The sequence below is a fragment of the Rhipicephalus sanguineus genome, chromosome 9 (genome assembly GCF_013339695.2).
Source record: "Rhipicephalus sanguineus isolate Rsan-2018 chromosome 9, BIME_Rsan_1.4, whole genome shotgun sequence".
In the NCBI taxonomy this organism is placed as follows: Eukaryota; Metazoa; Arthropoda; class Arachnida; order Ixodida; family Ixodidae; genus Rhipicephalus; species Rhipicephalus sanguineus.
This window is the reverse complement of record NC_051184.2, coordinates 24,924,042-24,944,639: the sequence shown is the minus strand read 5'-3', so window position 1 is coordinate 24,944,639 and position 20,598 is coordinate 24,924,042. Positions and strand designations below refer to the sequence as shown.

Sequence of the window (20,598 nt, the reverse complement as noted above, 5' to 3'; positions counted from 1 at the left end):
ATTTTTATAAAAAATCTGTATTGTCTAAAAAAACACCGTATATATATATATATATATATATATATATATATATATATATATATAGTAGGCGCTGCTCCAGCATTTGAGAGAACGCAAGGGACGCAGTGCGTCGCTTGCAGACACTAGCCGCAACAAAGAATGAGAGTGTCGGCTTTGGCAGTGAAGCATTGGCAGTGAAGTGGCAGTGAAGCCACTTCAGGCAGCGCTGCGGAGCGTTCGTGTTAAAGGAGCCCTGCAACACTTCCTCAGCATGGTCAGAAAACGCCGCTAATCGGTAGTCGAAGCTCCCGAGAATACCCGAGCCAAATATTATAGCACAACACGCGGCCTGGAATTTACAATTAATTCTCAAAGTCAGCTAGAAACCGTTCCCTTTTCTCTCGACAAATGATGCCATAAACTCAAATGACGGCACCATAAACCCAAAGGCCAGGGGCCATTGGCATATTTGAGCATCGCGCGCCGGTGATCCAGGCGGCCGTGATCGTGGGTCGCATAGTTTCTGCGGTGGCGCAGGGAGGCCGTCACGTTCCCGCGCCTGCCATCACACTGAATGTAAGCCGCGCATTCGAATATAAAAAGAAAACGTGCTCAAGGTCATGACGCGCACTGACGAAAGGGCGCATCTCCGAAAGGGCGCCTCATAGGTGCATTAATAAAGGAGAAAATGAAGTTCAAAGTTTCATTTTTAAATTTCGCGCCATAATCTCCAAGCGTGACGTCACGGATTTCAAAGTGTACTTATCGTATTTTGGCGCATTGGCTCAACAACAGTTTCCTCAAACTTGGTATGTTCACTCTATCGCCCCCTCAGAAGACAGTGTACTTAATTTTTACCGTTTAGGAACTACGTAGGCCCTAGTAGGCGCCGTCAAAATATGTGACGTCAAGGCGAATGGTGCGGAAACTTCAAGGTGGCGTCGCCGCCAACATTTTCTCTTTGCGCAATTTCTCGCTTACTAAGAGTCTTCTCGCAGCAAGCGTGGTGTTTTTGGTATCGTGAAAGAGTATCGAACAGACAAACGGGTCCTTTTTGTGGATGACATGCAAGACGCGAATGCTGACGTCATGGCCAACACTGGGGATTGCCGAAAGGCCCGGAGAGGTGAAGTGATTGTTTCTTGGAATTCGTGCCGCGTTTGGTATTGCTGATCGTGACGGCATTCTGAACTCGATGCGCGCGTTAACTCGGTTAAAGCGGTATTCACGCGGGGGACAAATTCTCGGGGGATAAAGGCGGAGGTTAGTGACGTCAGCTCGCGAGAAGAATTCCCCACAAATGTCCGCCACTGACCCGGACGAGGCGAATGGAGGGGGAGACCAATGTTACCAGACTACTCTAGTGGCTTGTACCGCCCGTTTCACCAGCTGCTGAGACGACCAGCTGCACACTGGACACCCACTGCCGCTCTCTGCAGGAGCAAGTGCAACAATGTGGGCAAACAAGAGCCTGAAATTCCGCTATATCCCCCACCGCCGGCGGATCGTTTGTCCTGTCGGGAAAAAGGTCCCCGTGTCCTCCGAGTAGGCGCGGGGGGGGGGGGGGCGCTCCTTGGAGGACACGGGTAAAGTCCCTGGACACGGGGCCCACTCACTAATCCGTGACGCCGCGGTCACGTCATCCGCAATCTCCCCGTGTCCCCCGCGGATTTCTCCCTCGTGTGAATATTAATGCATGGACATTTACTTTTGTAGAGACGTCAACGTCGCCTTGGCTGCTTGGCATGTTCTGAAATTAATTTGTAACGGCCGTCTTAGTGCAACATTTATATTAATCGTACACCTCGTAGCACACACACGCGTGCACACGTCACGCGAATGTAACTGATATAAAGAAAAGTTATTCGGCTGCTACGAACGTGAATTAAATTATAATTGGTGCAGCCACCGGCGTAAAACAAACCACAGACGAAGGAACGGGACCTCGGTGTTTATTGAGCAGCAAACTCCAAAACTTTCCCATGGCCATTAAATTACGTAAACTCAGGTTCACAACTTTCCGAATTTGTCCGAATACGTGCGTTCTACATCATTACACCTCACATTGTTACGCAGGGTGCGTATCATCTGGACACGCCTCTCTCCATGTCAATGAACGCGCTAATGCGTTAGCTTGAGAGCTCACAAATCGGGCGCCATCAGAAGAGCAGTCCAACCCAGACGACGCCCCAACAGAACAATTAAAGGGACTGTCTACCGCTCGGAAAAAAAATTTCTGGTTGTGGTGAAAATGAGAAGATCGTTCGCCACATCGGCGGCAACAAGCATGCTTTCGCCCCATAAAAAAGAAATATTTTTAATTTGATGTTGAAAATCGTGAAATAATGACCGCTAGCGTCACCCAACAGCGATGTGGTCAATCTACTGGTAGGACAAGAAATTTATCCTGGCAGGTAGACTCATTTTGCTTAAAAACAAACATGTATAACTTGAAATTGTACTTTACGCACTTGAGGCAGCGTTCGGTTGGGTCAGAGAGTAATTTTTTATTTCTTTTTCTCACGCATCCAAAAAGGCGCCCGGTGACGCTGCCGCAAGCAGCGCGGCCATTGCTCACTTCGGGAGTGCGCAATCTTCGCCTGTCAAAGTCACAAGAGGTCTACGTCAGGGATGACCGCTATCCCCACTGCTGTACATTCTATATGGCAAACATGGAGCGAGAGCTCCTGAGTAGTGGTCTTGGTTTCCAGCTGAAATACAGTACAGTGGGAGTAGACGAGAGGTGCAGACTACCGGGGCTCACCTTTGCTGACGACCTTGTGTTGATGGCGGAGTCTGCTCAGGACCTTCAGGACCTCATTCACATCTCCCAGGCGGAAATCACGCGCCTTGGGCTCCGCTTCAATTGTAAAAAATCTGCAGTAGTCCCCCTCACTGGCACATGTGCGGATGAGGTCACTCTCAGGCTCGGAGATGATGTCCTAATGGTGTGTGCGACGTGCAGATACCTGGGAGTGCAGCTTTCCAGTGGACCGGAGCTGTTTGGCCAACAAGAGGAAATCCTCCGGCAGAAGGCACTTCGGGCCCAGTCCATCCTCCGTCGACAATGTCTCTGGGGGTGCAATCGACTTGTGATGGTTCGGGACCTTTGGAAGATATATAGTGCATGTGCCGGCGTTGACGTTCGCGAATGCTGTGCTATGTCTTTCGGCAGTCACGCGGGACTGGCTTGAGCGACGACAGCGGGAGGTTGGCCGGATAGCTCTCGGCTGCCATGGTGCTGTGGCCAACGAAGCTATTCAGGGTGATCTCGGCTGGTCGAGCTTTGAAGCTCGGGAGGCGGTCAGCAAAATTGCCTGCCGTGGCCGCTTGCTCTGCATGCCCAGAGAGGGATGGGCGCGGCGTGTTTTTGACTACCTGTCTGCAACATGTATGCGCACTCCGTGGGCGAGGCGCCTCTACCGCATCGAGAGCAAGTTCGGCCTCTTTCGCGCCCCTCTCAGCGCAAACTCATCCGCCGAGTGGGCAAAACAGGCGCGGGAACGAGTGCGGGAAGAAGAGGAGACCAAGGAGGTTGGAGGAGGCACGTTGGATCCACAACATGTCGGAGAAGTCGACGCTAGCGGTGTACCGGTGTCACAAGAACAGTATTGGCATGGTACACCTAAAGTCCCTAGATATTTCCCTGTTCTTTCGGTACACCTGTACGACAACTCCCTTGGCAGCAAGCTACTATTTGAGGTGAGAGCTGGTGCACTCCGCACACTTGTACGCCTTAAAGGCTATTAGCAAGGACGTGAGTGATGTGCGGTGTCGTGTGTGTGGACTACAGGACGAAACTATCGAACATGCGGTGCTGCGGTGTGCGGGCATTGGCACAGCGATGGCGGATGGTGCCTCTCTGGAAACTGCTCTGGGCTTCGAACAGGCCGGCGAAGACGACGGCTGACGACGGTCGGCGTAGTGTGGACAGAGCCGCGGTCGCAGCAACAAAGGGCCGCCTGGAATGCTGGCGAGCGGCTGTTGCCGCGAGACATTCTTGACTGCTGCCTAGTCAGAGCGGCTCTTGTTCTTCCTCTCCCTTTTTGGTTTTTTTTTCTTTTTTGTCTTTTTTTTCCCTACCGTTTTACTGAAAAAACTGGTAATAAGTAGAGCTTCATGTTTGGTTAGGGCGGGGATTACACGTCCACCCGTTGCGAAGGGTTGGCCACAAAATCATCATCGTCTTCTTCGATTTCGTCTGCTTCAACTCATGCGCTGTCATGCGCGGCTCACCGCGCTGGTCGCAATGTGCCGCTGTATTGTTGTTAGGATGTCTCACATGTGCTGCGCTGTGAAGTCGTGCATTTATCGTCTCTTTGATGAATCAACTTGGCTTGGATTGCGGCAGCAGTGCTAAAATAAACGCGTATACTGCGATTACAGCAAAACAAGTGTTCTGTAATCGCATAATAAGGCTTCATTCAACCGCCAGCGCGTTGAAAACGACTGTTACATTGATTACATTAGTGTTCAGCGAAAATAAAGTAATCCTACAGAAATCACATGTGTTTTCGCTTTTAGTTTTTACCGGCGCTACAATCTTCATCGCCTCCACTAACCAGCGTTGTGGGCATGTTTGACGCCAATGGAAGAAGACCAAACGCACATCGAAAAATTGTGTTTTTAAAATTTCTACTCACTTTCCAGAGAAACCGCTGCAAGGTTGGGCACTTCAGACGGCACGCTTTCTTTTACGGTACAAAACAGAAAAGCGATGAAGGACGGTAGACAGTCCCTTTAAACTACACCGAAACGCTACATCACAGACAAAACCGTACGTGCCTCCCACCACCACGCTCAACATCACTCAACACCACGCTTGTGAATCACTCAACCGAGAGGATGCTGTTGCGTGACGGCAGCTTCAGACTAATTCATTCCCCTAATTTTCCTTCCTTCATCTCTTCCACCCTACACATTATCCCTCGAACTGCCCCTACTGTGGAGCGAAGCTCACAGTGTGTCACTGCACCTGGGAATGTCCACACCCACCGGGCTACCCCCCTACTCCGTCACCCTCATTTTCCTCCTGGGAGACTGCGCTGACCATGCTCAGAGCCGCAGGAGCAGCGTCGGCTGATCCAGCGGGCACGTGGAGTGGCGCGAGCCAATGGGGCCCTGAACTAAGGGCTCCACCATACGATGAAGGTCGCTTATATTTGTACAAATAATTTCTCTCTCTCTCTCTCTCTCTCACCGGCACAAGCTCGCTCAATGTGCGCGCTACACTCCCGTTATACTATTCGTACGTTATAACGCAGTTCTATCCGCAACCGATTGTAGTCCTGGTGTGCGTCCTGTGCGCGTGCAGTGCGTGTACTCTCCCTTTCTCTCTCCATTCCCCATTCCCTTACTCCAACGTAGGATATCAAACCAGGACGTTCGTCTGGTTGACGTTATCTTTACATTCCTCGCTTTTTCTCGCTCACCTCGGGAGGGAGAATACAGGCGCTGCCATGCAGTGTCCACGTGTTTGCTCATCCTCGCTACATTCAAAGACCGCGGTGAAGAGGTGAAACGTCTAAATTTAGCGAATATCTTTACCCTCCTTGCCAACCATTTTGCATAGCTGGGCGCCTGGAGCAGTCAGTGTCTATACCTCGCCATTTCTAATGACACTGCAAATAAATGACCACCTGCTCCGTGTATGATCTGCCTTAGGAAGCAACTGACTTATGTGCTACGTGCATAGTACGAGGTCGTAATCAACGGAATTAGTATTGGGGCTCCACATTGCTCGGGGGCCCCAGTACTAATACTCTATTGCATAGAGCGCACAGGTGGTACACCACCGAACTAACGCTGCATTGACAGAGGCACAGAAAGAAAACCGCCATTGACGTAGTCAAAATCCGGAAGTCTATTTACGTATGGGTTAATTCCAGCAGTGTACCTAATGTCTACGACAAAAATCAGCTGGATATACAGCCTCCTCGAATGTGATCGAGGCTGCTGAGGCATGCGGCCGGGGATGGCAGGTGGGGGCGCCAAGGCCCCCTAATATAAACAATATCTGGAGTTTTACGCGCCAAAACCATGATATGACAATGAGGCACGTCGAAGTGGAGGGCTCCGAAAATTTCGACCACCTGGGGTTTTTTAACATGCGCTCAAATCTATGTACACGAGCGTCTAGCATTTCGCCTCCATTGAAGTGTGACTGCCGCGGCCGGGTTCGAACCAGCGACATCCGGGTCAGCAGCCGAACACCGTTACCACTTGCGCACCGCGGCAGCTTGCGATGCCCCCCTAGGGGCAAGTACGGGGAGTATCTGTGTCGAGCGCACCCTTGCCCCCCCCCCCCCCAACCCCCTCCCCTAATAAGTGATGCTTGTGACGTTCTCAACAAAATTCGGTTTTCTTATTCTTACGCGACAGTCGTACAATAGGAAACAGTTACAAATCGCTCATTGTATACACAAGAATTGCGTCGCAGGATTTCCACTGCGAAACCATACGCGCGCACGCGTACGGGTGCATGCGTACGGGTGACAGCCACAGGAAAGCGTTCGCGGCACGCGTCGAGTTAGTTGCTGGCATGAGCAACCACTGCTGCGTGGGGAGGGCCCCGACGTGTACGACGCATGCGTAACGAAGTTTGGCGCGAACACGACTCGAGCGGCGCCCCTCAGACGTTGACCTCAGCTGCGTGCGTCGAGCGCGTGGGCACGCTGGCGTCGGTGATGGTCTGCTCCTGCATCTTGCTCATGAGGACGCGGTTGGAGCGCAACGGCGACAGCGGCACAATGGACAGGTTGACCTCGGCTTTGCCCACTCCGAGCATCTGGAGGACCTGTTCCATGGTCAGCGTCTCCAGGGCCGTGCCGTCCGCCATGGTGACCACGTCGCCCGGGTACAGGGAGCCCTTGCCCGACACGGTCACGTCGGCGCGCTGTACGCGCCAAACAGCATGTCGATCGCTCTTGAACATCAAAGAGGAAATTTGTAGGATTTCCTCTTTCGTCAACCCGAAAAAATTGAAGGAGACGCTACAGTTTTAAGAGAACTACTTGTAAAAAACAGTTTGTACGAGTAAATCACTTTCAGAGCCATTTTTAGTTTATTGGGAACAACGCCACTGGTTTCTTGGGCAGAGAACGAAGGACAAGCTTCATTTCTCTGAAGTTCTTGTGGCAGAACATAAATGCTGGTAGGTAAATGAGATGTAATACTGAAGGATATTTTAGGGCATTTGTTTATCGCATTCGAGGATGTGTAGCCTCGAAGTATGCTTGGTAACCTCGCGTTTCCTTAGCATGCATTGCCAATATTGTTCATCTCTTAACACTGACATGACACGAAAGTACTGACATGACATTCTCGACTTTTTCCACCCGTCTCGCTTTGTTAAGATCACTCGACAAGTATACGAAGGTGTTAATTGATGATGGTGGTGATTTAACGGATGCTTACAACCAATTTTAATAAATTTATTGGTGCTCCGCCGGGCATTCTGACGTCAAAATGACGACTGGAAAGAAAGGCTTCCGGAGATTGCTGCCACGTGCTGTGTCAGAGCAACCAGATTTTAGTCATAGGTGGAGATCGGTATCGACATGTTTCTCGAATCATGACGGCACACCTCTTCAGAAATGACCTATATATATGAGGCATGAGAAATACCTTCCTGTCAAATATGGCAACGTTAGCTAACATTTGGTCCCCCCCTCGCCCTCCAACCTTCTTCCCTGTCCCCGCTTTTGTGGGACTAAATTTCATGACTGCGGCCCGCTAGCTGAGGTGCGTTTGAGACCTCTCGACTGTATGTACTATACTACATTATCAACCTACCGTGACCACGAAGCAGCGAGTGAACTGCTTGGCCTTGTCGTCGTAGACCATGGCATCGATGAGGCCTAGACCGTAGGGCATCGAGCCGCCACACGAGAAGCCACTGCGGCGGACAGACACCTGCACGCCGAATGCCGTGGTGTTTTGCAGCTTTGGGAAATGCCCTTACAAAAATCCCTTATATGGACATATATAAAAATTACCATATATGGCCACATCAGGAATTGCGCATATCAGTGCCCATATATAGCATATATGGCTTGATATGCCCATTATATGTGCCATATATAGCCATATATGGCCTCATATGCCCAATTCCTGATATACCCTATATGGATGAGGCCTATATATGAATGCAAGCCATATATGGCTTTATATGGGTACTTTTATATATAGCCATATATAGATGACTGCTACATATGAATTCCGCTTGTGAGGACGGCATAAATTAAAGCTACAGAAATTATTCTACAGCTAGAATTAATGCTCCATGATTATTGGTGCCACCCAACGGTCTGCAGTAGCAGTCGCGTTTTCAACACGAGGGTTGTGAGCTGTTTCACTGCCCTCCCAAGAAAAATTAAGTTATCCTCAAAGCTTTATTGCTAGAACTGTCATTTTGCTGTTTATTACTGTTTGGGGTCAGCACATGACTGTTAGTCAAGTTATTTTAATGCATGGAGACATTCACTGCACAACAACAGTTTGGCAAGGCAGCTAAGATTCAGATCAGTTATATTCTTTTAACATGCACGATCGAAGCATTCTGTGCCCATGTAGCTAAAAAGCATGCAAATAAGTTGCTCTCTTGTTTCTTTTTAGTGATTTCATTCAGGCTATATCAACTTTCACGAAAAGATACATTGTGTTTAAATTGAGCTGCTTATCGACATATTCTATTCAGTTTCAACAGGATGACTACTTGGGCTGGTTGGTACTGCATTCTAAAAGGAAAAATACGTTCTTTGTGCGCAAAACGTTTCAGAAAAGACAGATAGGAGTGCGCTCTGTCCTATCTCTTTTTTGAAACGTTTTGCGCACAAAGAACGTATTTTTACTATTCAGTTTCATAAACACATCGTCCAGTGTGTTTTTATTGAGAATATTTTTGCGTGTCAATTGGGATTCTTTTGCGAGACAAATTAAATTATCTACTTGCCACTGACCATGTGGACTGCGTGTGCATTGAGTGATTTAGGGGACATGATATTTAACCTTTATGGAGTTCGACCAATAGCGGCTGGTACGGAAGCTTGTGATGTGCAAGTATAGTGGAAAAAATGGCGGCTATAAGTCTCTGTGCGAGTAGAAATGGAGTGACATTTCTTGAAAACCAGACGCTAAAAAATTGTGTTTTCAAAACGTTGCCTGCTTTTGATACAGCTACTAAAACATTAATATTTTAATCAGTTGCATGCCCTAAGCAGATCAGTCGGGTTTAATTTGTCGACTTGTACAAAATTACGTACAGTGCTCAGGGATTCAAAGGCGACATCACATTTTTTAGTATAACGACTGGTATGCGCTAACCGCTCGAGATAACCACATCATATCACAACTAATCTGGTCTCTGCATATAATGTTGCTCTGGTCTACGCGTTCGAGTCTAAATTACGCCGATATGACCCGAACTGAAGACGGTGGAGACGAAAGTATGTGCGTTAACTGGTCCTAAATTGTCCCGTTTCAATTCGTGAGTACTGTACACCGTCTTCTAGAATTGCCCTCGCAAGAAGTTTTAGCCGTGTGCACTTATCTTCAAGACAAGCGTAATTCTAAAAACAAGGTAAAAGCTGGGCGAGAACCGACAAATTAGGACACGCGGGCACATAAATATCATCATAACACATACTTGGGGATGCGGATTGCCAACTGTTTTTCATTTGTTAATTGCGTAAGTTGTAATTGACTTTTGGTGTTCTCTCAAATGTCAAAGCATAAAAAAAATATCCAGATATATATTTTTTTTTTATTTTTACGAAAACTACGATAACACGAAAGCCATAATTTAGTTGGTACAGCGCTTGCTTCCGATAATTTGGGGGAGTCATGTCTGGAAGAAATAGAAAAAACAAAACAAAATGGTGTTTTAAAAATAAAATAGCTAGAATACGATAGCTAAAATAGCTAAAATTAAATAGCTAGAATCACGTAACCACAATTATTATGCAGTCACATACTAATCAAAACATGCAATGCACTACGCTTTGTGAGTTTTCATAATTTTCGAGTACAGCGTAAGAAGGCAATGAAAACTGATAAACTTACCTTAAAATTTAGCAGAGGCTGTGATGTACAGAGCCAGTAAATCCAGAGGAACTTAATCACAACTTAAGACGACCACACTTATCCGCACAGCTTTTCAGAAAGGAAGATGCGAGGAAAACTTGCACGCAAGCTTAGGCGTCCATTTTTCCGCACCAAAAGTTAACGATGGTCAAACCAACGGCCTCTCCACAAAAACACACTTGCCTCTGCATCCACAATTGCACCACATGCAGAGAAGTAAATTCCTCAGGTCTGCGTTGAAGTCAGTGCAAAATCAAAGCAGTCGCTGAACACGAAATAAGAGCAAGAGAGATCACAAGTGACGAACACGAGCCGCGCGCATGCTGCTCCGGTCAGCAAAGAAGCAACAGCGGCGCGGACCGCATAGAACGGTAGGAAGATTGAGAAACGCTCGAGATATGAGCTCAAATTGAGGATAGACGCCACATTTATCGGAATGCAGCCTGGCTTGTGAAAGCGCAATTTCGACGACACCACGAAAGAAGCATGCATGACAGTCGCTACTTTCAACTGAGTTTTAATGCGAGGCAACCCCAGAGGGAAAAGAACAGCAGAACAAAAGACAGGCTGTCGCCAAGGGACCACCCATTGATGCGAACTTGTATCAAGATCATGTATCAGATCAAAGAGAAAAATATATTGCCACGCCCGCTTCTTGTTTTATTTCGATGTATTCGGGTTTGACCTAGCAAGGACGGTTAGCAACGCTCGACGCTGACCGCGCCGCAGTGTTCGAGAAGCTTCACGATTGTATTAGATCCCTTTGTTAAGATTGCGCGCATGACGCGAATAGTTTAGATTATTCCAGAGCTTGCGCGACCACCAGTGATAAGACTGGAAAGTTCGATGCGTGATGTAGACGGCGCCTCCCAGCCATGAGCAAATTATCGACGGCCGACGCTTTGTTAGCCGCTATCAGGATACAGTGTGCATTGCAGTAGTTTGACTTTTCGTTTCCCGGCCACAAGTTCGGCCAAATAAAGGTTTCATCTTGGACACGCTGAATGCTACCTACGTCGACGTCACGACCACGTGACAATATCCACACTATCACCACTGATTGCATCAGCACGTGCGAAGCAACAGCGTAACTGAGTCTGTGACGTCATGCGTCTGTTTCTATTATTAGCTTGTCAAGCGATAATAAATTTAGTGCTTAGTCAGCGCTGTGTCTGTGTGCTTCATTACGTTGTCCGTCCTTACGCGCTGTTTTCACGTTCATATTTCATTTTATTTCCTCAATGACCCCTCTAGGGGCGTTACATAAGGGGCGGATGTACGTAAATTATACAAATGGTAACCACATATGTTAATTGCGCAACAGGTAATGTGTTATACTTTGCAGATATAAAGTCGGGCAGGTGATGGCGGCAGTACTGGGGGAAAGGTCGGTAAACATATGTACCATATGGTACACACATGTACCAACCGGCCCGTCTACAATCAGAGTTGCAGTTAAACAGCGTAATTTGAGCAACAACGGCATGCACTGCAGATTCAAATAAAAAAATTGCAGAGGCTTAGCTCGGCTATGCCAGGATATAGGTAGCGTTAGCAAAGGTTCAGCTGATTATTCTTAGCTTTCCGTTCAGCTGATTATTCTTAGCTTTCTCCAGATTGTCTAGGATTATTAGCCTTCTTCTGTTCATTCTTCGTACGCTGAACCGCTAATTTCCAGGCAACTACTTCGGGATCCGATGAGATAAGCTTCTCGGCTCTTCTGCGCCGTTGAGCAGCATTTGCGCTCTCCTTCTCTATGGCGTTACCCTCCTGCAAACGCCAGTCAGAGGCGCTATCGAGCAGCTCCAGCGCAGTGTCAAACGGCGACTGCACAGCGAAGGCGAATAGCTACGCGCGCGCCGGCGCCAGTGTGTCTGCCATGGCTACGGCGTCATTCCTCTCGAATGCGCAGACCAGCAGCGGCGAGTCGCGCGCGGCGGTGGCGGAGTCTGCGCCGGCGCCAGTGTGTCTGCCGCGGCTACGACGCCACTCCTCCCGAACGCGCAGACCAGCAGCGGCGAGTCGCGCGCGGCGGTGGCGGATAGCGCGTGAGATGCCGGCTCCGGTGAGCCAGCTGTGTGACATCACTGATCCTCGCGCATGCGCAGCATGGCTCATGAGGATCCACGCGAAATCGACCCCGGCTAGGCAAGTGTAGCTAATGCTACAAAACTGTCTCGTTGCTAGATTGGTACATCGACTGAGAAGAAAAGAAGATGGCTTTCGCCTTCGAGTCGTCTTAGGCGAATGCATAAGGGACCCTGTTTTAGTTTACGCACGCACCTGTTCCTTGGGCACGGAGCGCATGATGGTGAACATGTCCCTTCGCGTGGTGAGGATGCGGTAGGGGCTGCACGACATCACCGACAGCACCAGGGTGTCGCCCGAGCGCGAGATTAGCTTGCGCGCCTTGGACAGGGACTCGTTCATCACGGACGTGCCATTCACGTACAGCAGGACGTCCAGCGGGAGAACGGTCGACTTGTCCGCTGGGCTGTCCGCCGTCACCGTCTGCTCAGAAGGGATTGTCACACTGAATATGGCCCCTTTGTTATCCAGTTTCTGCGACGATGCCCGTTAATTTATGCCGGTACCCGCTTTAATACAAGCACGCCAAGGATGACAAGGCGCATTTGAGAAAGGTAGTTCCCCGTATCGAAACGTCGGCCAGCCTGTCTGAGGCACTTGCTCGTGTTCTTTCAACCTATCCGCACATTGTGTTTCTATCCGTCGGCTGCCACCTTTAGGTCATAACATGGAACTTTGGTTCGTTCTGAGCACATGCAAGGTCAGGGTTGTACAAACAGCTTACGTCCACGTAGATGTAGTAGGCATCGTCTTCGCCCTTTGCCCGTCGCAGCGAGAAGCCGTAGCCCCAGAACTTGTAGAACTTCTTCTTCCTGTACAGAAGAAGGTCGACTTTATCGGGGCCCTCGCGGACTTCGGTGGCTGCGAATACGAGGAAATCGAAGCGAGCTGTATTGCAACGTAATTCCCGAGCTGGCGCCCGAGCACGTGTATACACCGCGGGCGAAAAGATCCGGACTATCTATCTATCTATCTATCTATCTATCTATCTATCTATCTATCTATCTATCTATCTATCTATCTATCTATCTATCTATCTATCTATCTATCTATCTATCTATCTTCGTCTGTCTGTCTGTCTGTCTGTCTGTATCTATCTATCTATCTATCTATCTAGTCTATCTAGTCTGTCTGTCTGTCTGTCTGTCTGTCTGTCTGTCTGTCTGTCTGTCTGTCTGTCTGTCTGTCTGTCTGTCTGTCTGTCTGTCTGTCTGTCTGTCTGTCTGTCTGTCTGTCTTAGGGTAGCAAACTGGACAGTAACATCCTGCCTTTCCTGTATTGTCTCTTTCTTTCTGTTGATATTTGAGATTATAAGGAATTCTTACGCAATAATAGCTTAAAGATCGGCTTAACCAGCGCCAGAGGAGGCGCTGGTTTACCTCAATGATTGCATTTTATTGAATGAGGACGATGCCGTTATTCAAAGAGCGTATAGCCAGGGGGTCAGTCATCGTTAGCGAGCAATGGTAGAGTGCACTAGAATGACACTGGTATGGTACTGGTGACATGTTTAACAGGAATTATCGTCGACATTGTTGCGGTCATCGCGATGCACTCTATAGATGTGCTTTCCATGTAAAATTGATCAAGTTAGCTCACTGTCAACCATGCTGTCGGTGTTGCGTTTCGGCTGGTCGTATTTCAGCTCGGAGCTCTCTTCGCCGACCGAGTTGATCATGTCCGCGGTGACTTTGCCACGCTTCTCCTTCAGCTGCGGTGGACGGGAAAATAAAGATTGGGTCATTCCATAGCCAACTGTGCCAAGCCGCGAGCTAGACAAAATAAACTATTCCTCGAGATATCTAAGGTGAAAATTTATTTATTTATTTATTTATTTATTTATTTATTTATTTATTTATTTATTTATTTATTTATTTATTTATTTATTTATTTATTTATTTATTTATTTATTTATTTATTTATTTATTTATTACCGAAATACTGCAGCCACGGGATTTCACGTTAAGGGACGGGCTATTTATTTAGTGACATTCAATGACAACATTGAAATCGTTTTCATGGTTTGGAGTAAAGCACAGCGTCTGTGGGAAGTGTATTGCAGTCCTTTGCGGTCTTCACAAAAAAGGAGCGACGTGCCGCCAAGTCTGCGCCATACCTTAACTCAGTCAGACCTGTCCCGTCATTGCTTATAGTCCGGGCACGGCCACTCAATGAAATTTCATTCAGCGGCCGTGGTCCGGGGTTATGTCCATGCAGCTTTTTGACGATAATATGGCTAAGGGCCCCTGCATCTGCATTCCAAGAATTGGTTACTTCCCAGTTTTACCCCCAGAAAGCCGGGGACCCAAGGTAGGACGTTTTGGGAAGACGTCATCGCTTAATTTTCATTTTTTGCCTCCGTTGCAAAACTTGTCTTTCGGACTCGGCCAATTTGTGTGCGTTTTGTGCCCCCCCCCCCCTTCCCAATGGGGAACCTAGCTCAGGTCTATGCAGCTGACTCATACTAACAAAATTTGGCATCATTCATTCAATGATTCTCGAAAGTTGATAATGTCTCTGTTTTTACCGAGATGCTCTTACGCAAATGAGTTCGTTGCCACATACTGGTCATCTTAATGTCTCCCTCACCATTTTCTAACGTACTGCAAGTGCAGTGCGTTCGGCGTTTCACGACCTGGTTCATTCGACGCCACTGCGTGCAAACATAGAAAAATCATTCCTCGTAAAGCCCCAAAATGGCGGCACCCATGTGTGAAAAATAACATCGTTCATGCACTGACCGCAACCATGAGTTTTCGGAAACTCTTGGAGGCGTAGCAAAGCAACGGCTTCTGCATCTCGGGCAGGATGTCGGTCATGTCTTCGATCTTCTGGTGGCGCCGTTCATCGTCATCGTCCGGGGCGTCCTTGATCTTCTTCTTGTCCTCCTCCTGCAGCTCCTGCAATCAGAGCGCTGCATCTCGAGAAACGTTGTATTAACATCTTCGCCATTGTCGTTACGCAGCTTGGCGAAACGAATGTGCCGATGCGGAGGAAGCGAGAGGAGGCGGTGGAAGGAAGCCACCAATGAGAGGCCGCGCTGGTCGCGAGGAGAGAGGCCCGTTGGAGACGAGGCGACCGGCTACGGGTGTGGGAGCGGAGGTTTATGTGCACCGCGCCCTTTCCGAAGTAAGAAGCCACCCGTCGCGAGCAGCAGCGGAAGTAGGCACGAGAGTGCTTCACTGTCTCGCTGTCGAAACAGCGAAGCGGAGACCTTGCGCCCCCCTTGAAGTGATTAGCTCCCCCTCCCCCCCCCCCCCTAAACACCTAAAGGGGGGCGCAAAGTCTGCCCCATACGTTTTTTTCGATCGAAACTGTTTCGCCATTGTCATTGTTTAAAGAACAGGGTTAGGCCACGCAGGTTGTTGACAATAATGGCGGTTGAAGCCACTGATGTTGCATTTCCCGCGGACGTGTATTACCTTGATGGCGGGTATATCGATGAGGTCCTCCTTGACGTACAGCTGCTTCCAGTTGAAGTCGTCGAAGAAGGGGTGCGTCTTGAGGTCGGAGTAGATGCGCGAGCCGAGCCTCTCGGCGGGGTTCTTGCGCAGCATGCGGTACGTCATGTCCTTGGCCGGTGTGGTGGCCGAGTGTCCGTGCTGGTCCGTGGCCCGGGGCCACTTGAGCGGCGCCGTGATGATGCGCTCGCGCAGCATTTGCTTCGTCTTGCCTCGGAACGGCACCTTGCCCGTCATCATCTTGTACATGACGATGCCCGACGACCACCAGTCCACGGAGCGACCTGCGTGTTCCATTCGGATATATTACGGGAGGCAAATCACACCACCAATTGTTGCAGAAGTCACGCGACCGAGTAGAGTCAGTGTTGGTCGAGAAGCGACCGATTTGTCGAAATCGCCCGCCCCCTCTAATTCCCCAAGACTCTGAGGGTAAAAAGGTCACCCAGCTCCCTCATGCATTTGCCTAAGACGACTCGAAGGCGAAAGCTATCTTCTTATACTCAGTCGACAGTACTGATCTCTCCTACCCCCGAAAGCTTTATGCAGCCAACGTAGTTTTGGCCTGCCTCCAGGATCGGAGGCATTGCAAGCTTTCTGCACGCCACGTGGTCTTGCAGTGCCGCCGGGATCGGTCCGCCTTTGACCAAGCTACGACGTCAGGTGATGACGTCACCACGTGACCACGTTATACGACGTCATAATGAAGTCATGATGGCGGCATTATGACGTCACAAATTTAGGTGACATGCGACGTCATAGGGTGACATAGGGTAACGTCACCACGTGATGGTTTTTTCCATCAGTCGTGTTGACGCCGATGGTCACCTTTCGCGTTTGATGAGGCCTTCGCCTGAATAAAATAAAATGAAAGATAGATCGTCTCGTTCGTACCGTACGGTCGTCTCTTGAGTATCTCCGGCGCCATGTAAGGTATGGTACCGGCCGACTCGCCGTCGTTGAATTCGAACGCCGTCCTCTTGAAGTAGTGCCTCAGCACGTGCTTGGCAACTGCGGTTTTGCGGGATGAAAGCACCGCGCATTTTGAGTATGAACGTCTGCAGTCGGTACTGCGGCCGTACGTGCACGGAACACCGCGTTCCGCTAGCGATCACGAGGAACGCAGGTTCGATGCCCAGTCACATTACGCAAATGCAAAGAAAAATCCCCGTAGAGCCAACTCGGGGTTTTCATCTTTGTATATGCGAGCTCGTCATTTCACTGAGACAGAGGGAAGGCAGTGTTGTCATAATAAGAACGGATAGCCTACATAGACCGGGGACACGTCTGTCACTATAAAAGCGGGTGGCCTACATTAACTGAAGACAGTGTTGTCACTTTAGCAGCGTACAACCCACATTAACTGGAGACAGTGTTGCCATTATAAGAGCGGATTGCCTACATTGACCGAAGTCAGTGTTGTCAATATAAAAGCGTTAGCCTACATTGACTGAAGTCAGTGTTGTCACTATAGCAGCGTGTAGCGTTCATACCCGAAGAAAGTGCTGTCATTATAACAACATACAGCCTACATTAACTGAATGCATCATTTTCATAACAGCGGATAGCCTACATGAACCGAAGACATGATTGTCATTATAACAGCAGGTAGCCTACATTAACTGAAGACAGTGTTGTCATTGTAACAGCGGGAATATAGCACACATTTACTGAAGTCATTTTGGTATTTAACCGAAGTCAGTGTTGTCATAACAGCGGCTAGCGTTTCGTTTGTAATCTACATTATTTTCCATTATCCTATCCTTCCAATATACATTATTGCGATCTGCCTCCTTCATAAGTTGCGAAAATATTTTTCTTCTTTTTTTTTCCCACCTCTTGATGCCCGAAAAGTTTCCCTTTGCCAAATTAGTGTACACGAATGTGCGTTTTGTGTTCGAATGTTCGTAGTGTTCGAATGTGCGTTTTGAGTAATGCATCGAGGACACTCACAGTGGCCGTGGCAGATCTTGGTCGTGTCGAAGTCGATTACCTTGACCCTTCCGCCAGGCATTATGAGCATGCTGCCGGACAGCGCACACACGGAGCCAGCAAGGAAAGAGTAAAATAAAGAATAAGCAAAAACGTGTGGATACCGGAGAAGCAAACAGCTGGGAAAATCGAGAAGGTACCGTCACTTAATAGATATTAATACAGGGTTTGCGTTTCCCTTTTGGCACACCACACCACCTTTTACTTGTCACTCAAAATCAATCCGTGAACCCTAATGGTCGTGTTGTAATTAATAATACTATAGTAATAATAATTGTTGGGGGTTTCACGTCCCAAAATCACGATATGCTTATGAGGGACGCCGTAGTGGAGGGCTCCAGAAATTGCGACCACGGGTTCTTTAACGTGCGCATGAAACTAAGAGCACGGGCCTCTAGCATTTCGCCTTCATCGAAATGCGACCGCCACGGCCGGGATTCGACCCCGCGACCTTTGGGTCAGCAGTCGAGCACCATAACCACTAGACCACGCTAGATTAAAGAAAAAAAAAAAAACCACACATCTCCACGAAGTGAATCATGACAAGTGGGCGAAGCTATGGGTATCGAATGGGTGAGTAACCGTGCGTTACCCGAGCGTTGCCCCATATAATGTAAATTGAGTCACATAAAGTGACAAAGAATCGACGACGAAGCTATGTCCTAAGGTCCATAATGTCTACGTTGAAGTCGCCGACTAGTATAAAGGGTTTGTGCTTGTTGGTGCTTTGTACTGTTCTGTCACAGTTATGATTGATATTAGTCTATTGCTAAACCTGACGTCATACGGACAAGCCTCGGCCTCGGTGCTTCGCCCCTAAGAAAGAACTACACAGTACTCGTGTTGTGTGCTTCTGCTCTCGTGTCCAGTGTTCGCGCTGTTTTTTTTTTTTTTCCTTAAAAGTGGAGTCAAATGCGGCGCTTACTTGGAAACCTTGATGTCCCTGTGCAGGCACCCGTGCAGGTGCATGTGCTCGACGGCGAGTATTAGCTGAGCCATGATTATCTGAACGGCCTCGATCTTGAGGTACTCGGCCTTGGTCACCACACGCTGCAGGTCCAGACCGGGTATGAACTCCATGATGGTCACGTAGGCCTCCTGTGTACGCCACAAACACGCTATCGTCACAGATTGTCACGTGACTGTCAGGGAGCGAACAATTCACAGCGGGTTGAGAGCCTATATAACTCTGTTGCGTGCTACTGTGCCCTACCAAGGCACTCATTCTCCCCTGCCTGCACATCTGTATCCCCTTCAGACGAATTGTGATGTACTGTCTAGAAGTGTGTCAAATTTACACAAATTTATTCCAAGGCACTTGATATTACATTGCGAGAAATTGAAGGAAGTAATGTGTCGATTTTCGCATTTTCAGTAATTAATCCTAAATGGTGCGTAACTAAATACCTATTTATTCCGAAGTCAGGAATGTCATGTTTTCGTGTCAAAATAATCAATTCTCACGCTCGAAACACGCTGGCAATTTGTTACCAGTTATGTACGTTCCCATTAAACTGTAATTATAATCTTGGCGTTTCTGAAATGAAGGCCACTTCGCTTTAGGCACATAATTGATTAATTTCTGGTGTTACATATGCCAAAATCAAGAGTGATTACGAGGAACACCGCAATGCGTGACTCTGGGTGAATTATGATTACCAGGGATTCTTCGACGTGCAACGCGTTCTTGCATTCCGTTCAGACCAAAATGCGGCCGACGCGTGGGCGGTATGTTGCTCCGTGTTTGACACGCTAACGGGCACAAGATGGAACACCGGCTATACATATATAATATATACTCAGGAAGACACAAGCTGGAACAACGAATCATGTCGTACATATGCGCAGGAACACTTAATGTCCTATAGAAATTTACCGCAGGTGTGTGCCCTCGCGTACTATTCTACACTACGGCAATTAAGAGTATCACTGTAGATTTTGTAGCGCAACTAATCGACGGGACACACGAATGATACGCAAGCAACAGAGCTTTCTTGTGTCCCGTCTTTCTTTCATCTTGTGTCCCGTCAATTAGTTGCGCTATACCAATCTACAGTGATGCTATACCACCACGCCCAGTCTTCAGCCTTGGAAATTAAGAGATGAATGATCGACGCGAGACACCGTGCGATGCAGCGCCACGCTGTATAGACATTCAGTTGCCTGTCTGATGATATGCAGGGATTTATGCACCCATTCCCAAACACCCCCCTAATAACCGCTTCCGGACACTCCCCCGCCCCCCAACCCCACACAAAAATTGATTCCACACTAAGCCACCCACACACCTCCCATCTTACAGACAGGCGATCATGGGCGTCGGCAGGGGGGTACAAAAGGGGCGCTTGACCCCCCCCCCCTCCAAGCCATACCAACACTTGCCCCCCGCCAAAGCCACACCAGCGCCCCTCCCCCATAGACAAAATCCTGCTGACGCTCATGCAGGCACTCATCCCCCCTCTCACCCCCCGTTCTGGTAACACGACTCGTATATATAACTCGCCCAACTGTCCCTGTTAGATCCGGTAACATCCTTCTCCCCCACAAAATCGTGATTCTGGACAAGCTCCTGGATAATATGGTCATGCGGTGACGGCGCACCTTTACGCAGTAGCAAGAGTAGTACTTGACGAGGAACGGGTTGCGGATCACCGAGGCGACCACCTTGTCCATGGCGGCCTGCTTGTGCCTGGAGAAGCGGTCCATGTTCACCAGCTTCAGCGAGGCCTCGAAGCCCACGGGCTTGTAACGTGCCAAGTACACAGCACTGCGTCGGGAAGTATACGGCAAAGCAGTGACGCCGTTAACTATACGTCGTGACCTCTTCACAAGGGCCACGGAGTGACAAAAGCACATGCTAAAGCGATTACATTGTGGTGTCCTATCGCGTGGTTATCCGCCACTGAAATTCTAATGAACATGCGCGTTAAGGAAGTTAAATTGAGGAAGACGCAGCGAGCCATGGAAATGAAAA

General features: G+C 48.6%; 1 protein-coding gene across 1 annotated transcript; it reads right to left on the bottom strand.

The window, feature by feature from the left end:
• Nucleotides 1-6,631: 6,631 nt before the first annotated feature.
• Nucleotides 6,632-18,842, bottom strand: LOC119404778 (microtubule-associated serine/threonine-protein kinase 4-like). Its single transcript, XM_049419382.1, has 10 exons — nt 18,550-18,842; nt 17,586-17,656; nt 16,527-16,643; nt 15,594-15,916; nt 14,913-15,071; nt 13,771-13,882; nt 12,896-13,032; nt 12,359-12,594; nt 7,795-7,897; nt 6,632-6,895 (listed from the first exon to the last, which is right to left on the bottom strand). The coding sequence occupies exons 1-10, from the start codon at nt 18,702-18,704 to the stop codon at nt 6,632-6,634; spliced, it is 1,677 nt and encodes a 558-aa protein (XP_049275339.1). The 5' UTR covers nt 18,705-18,842.
• Between the last annotated feature and the right edge of the window lie 1,756 nt (nt 18,843-20,598).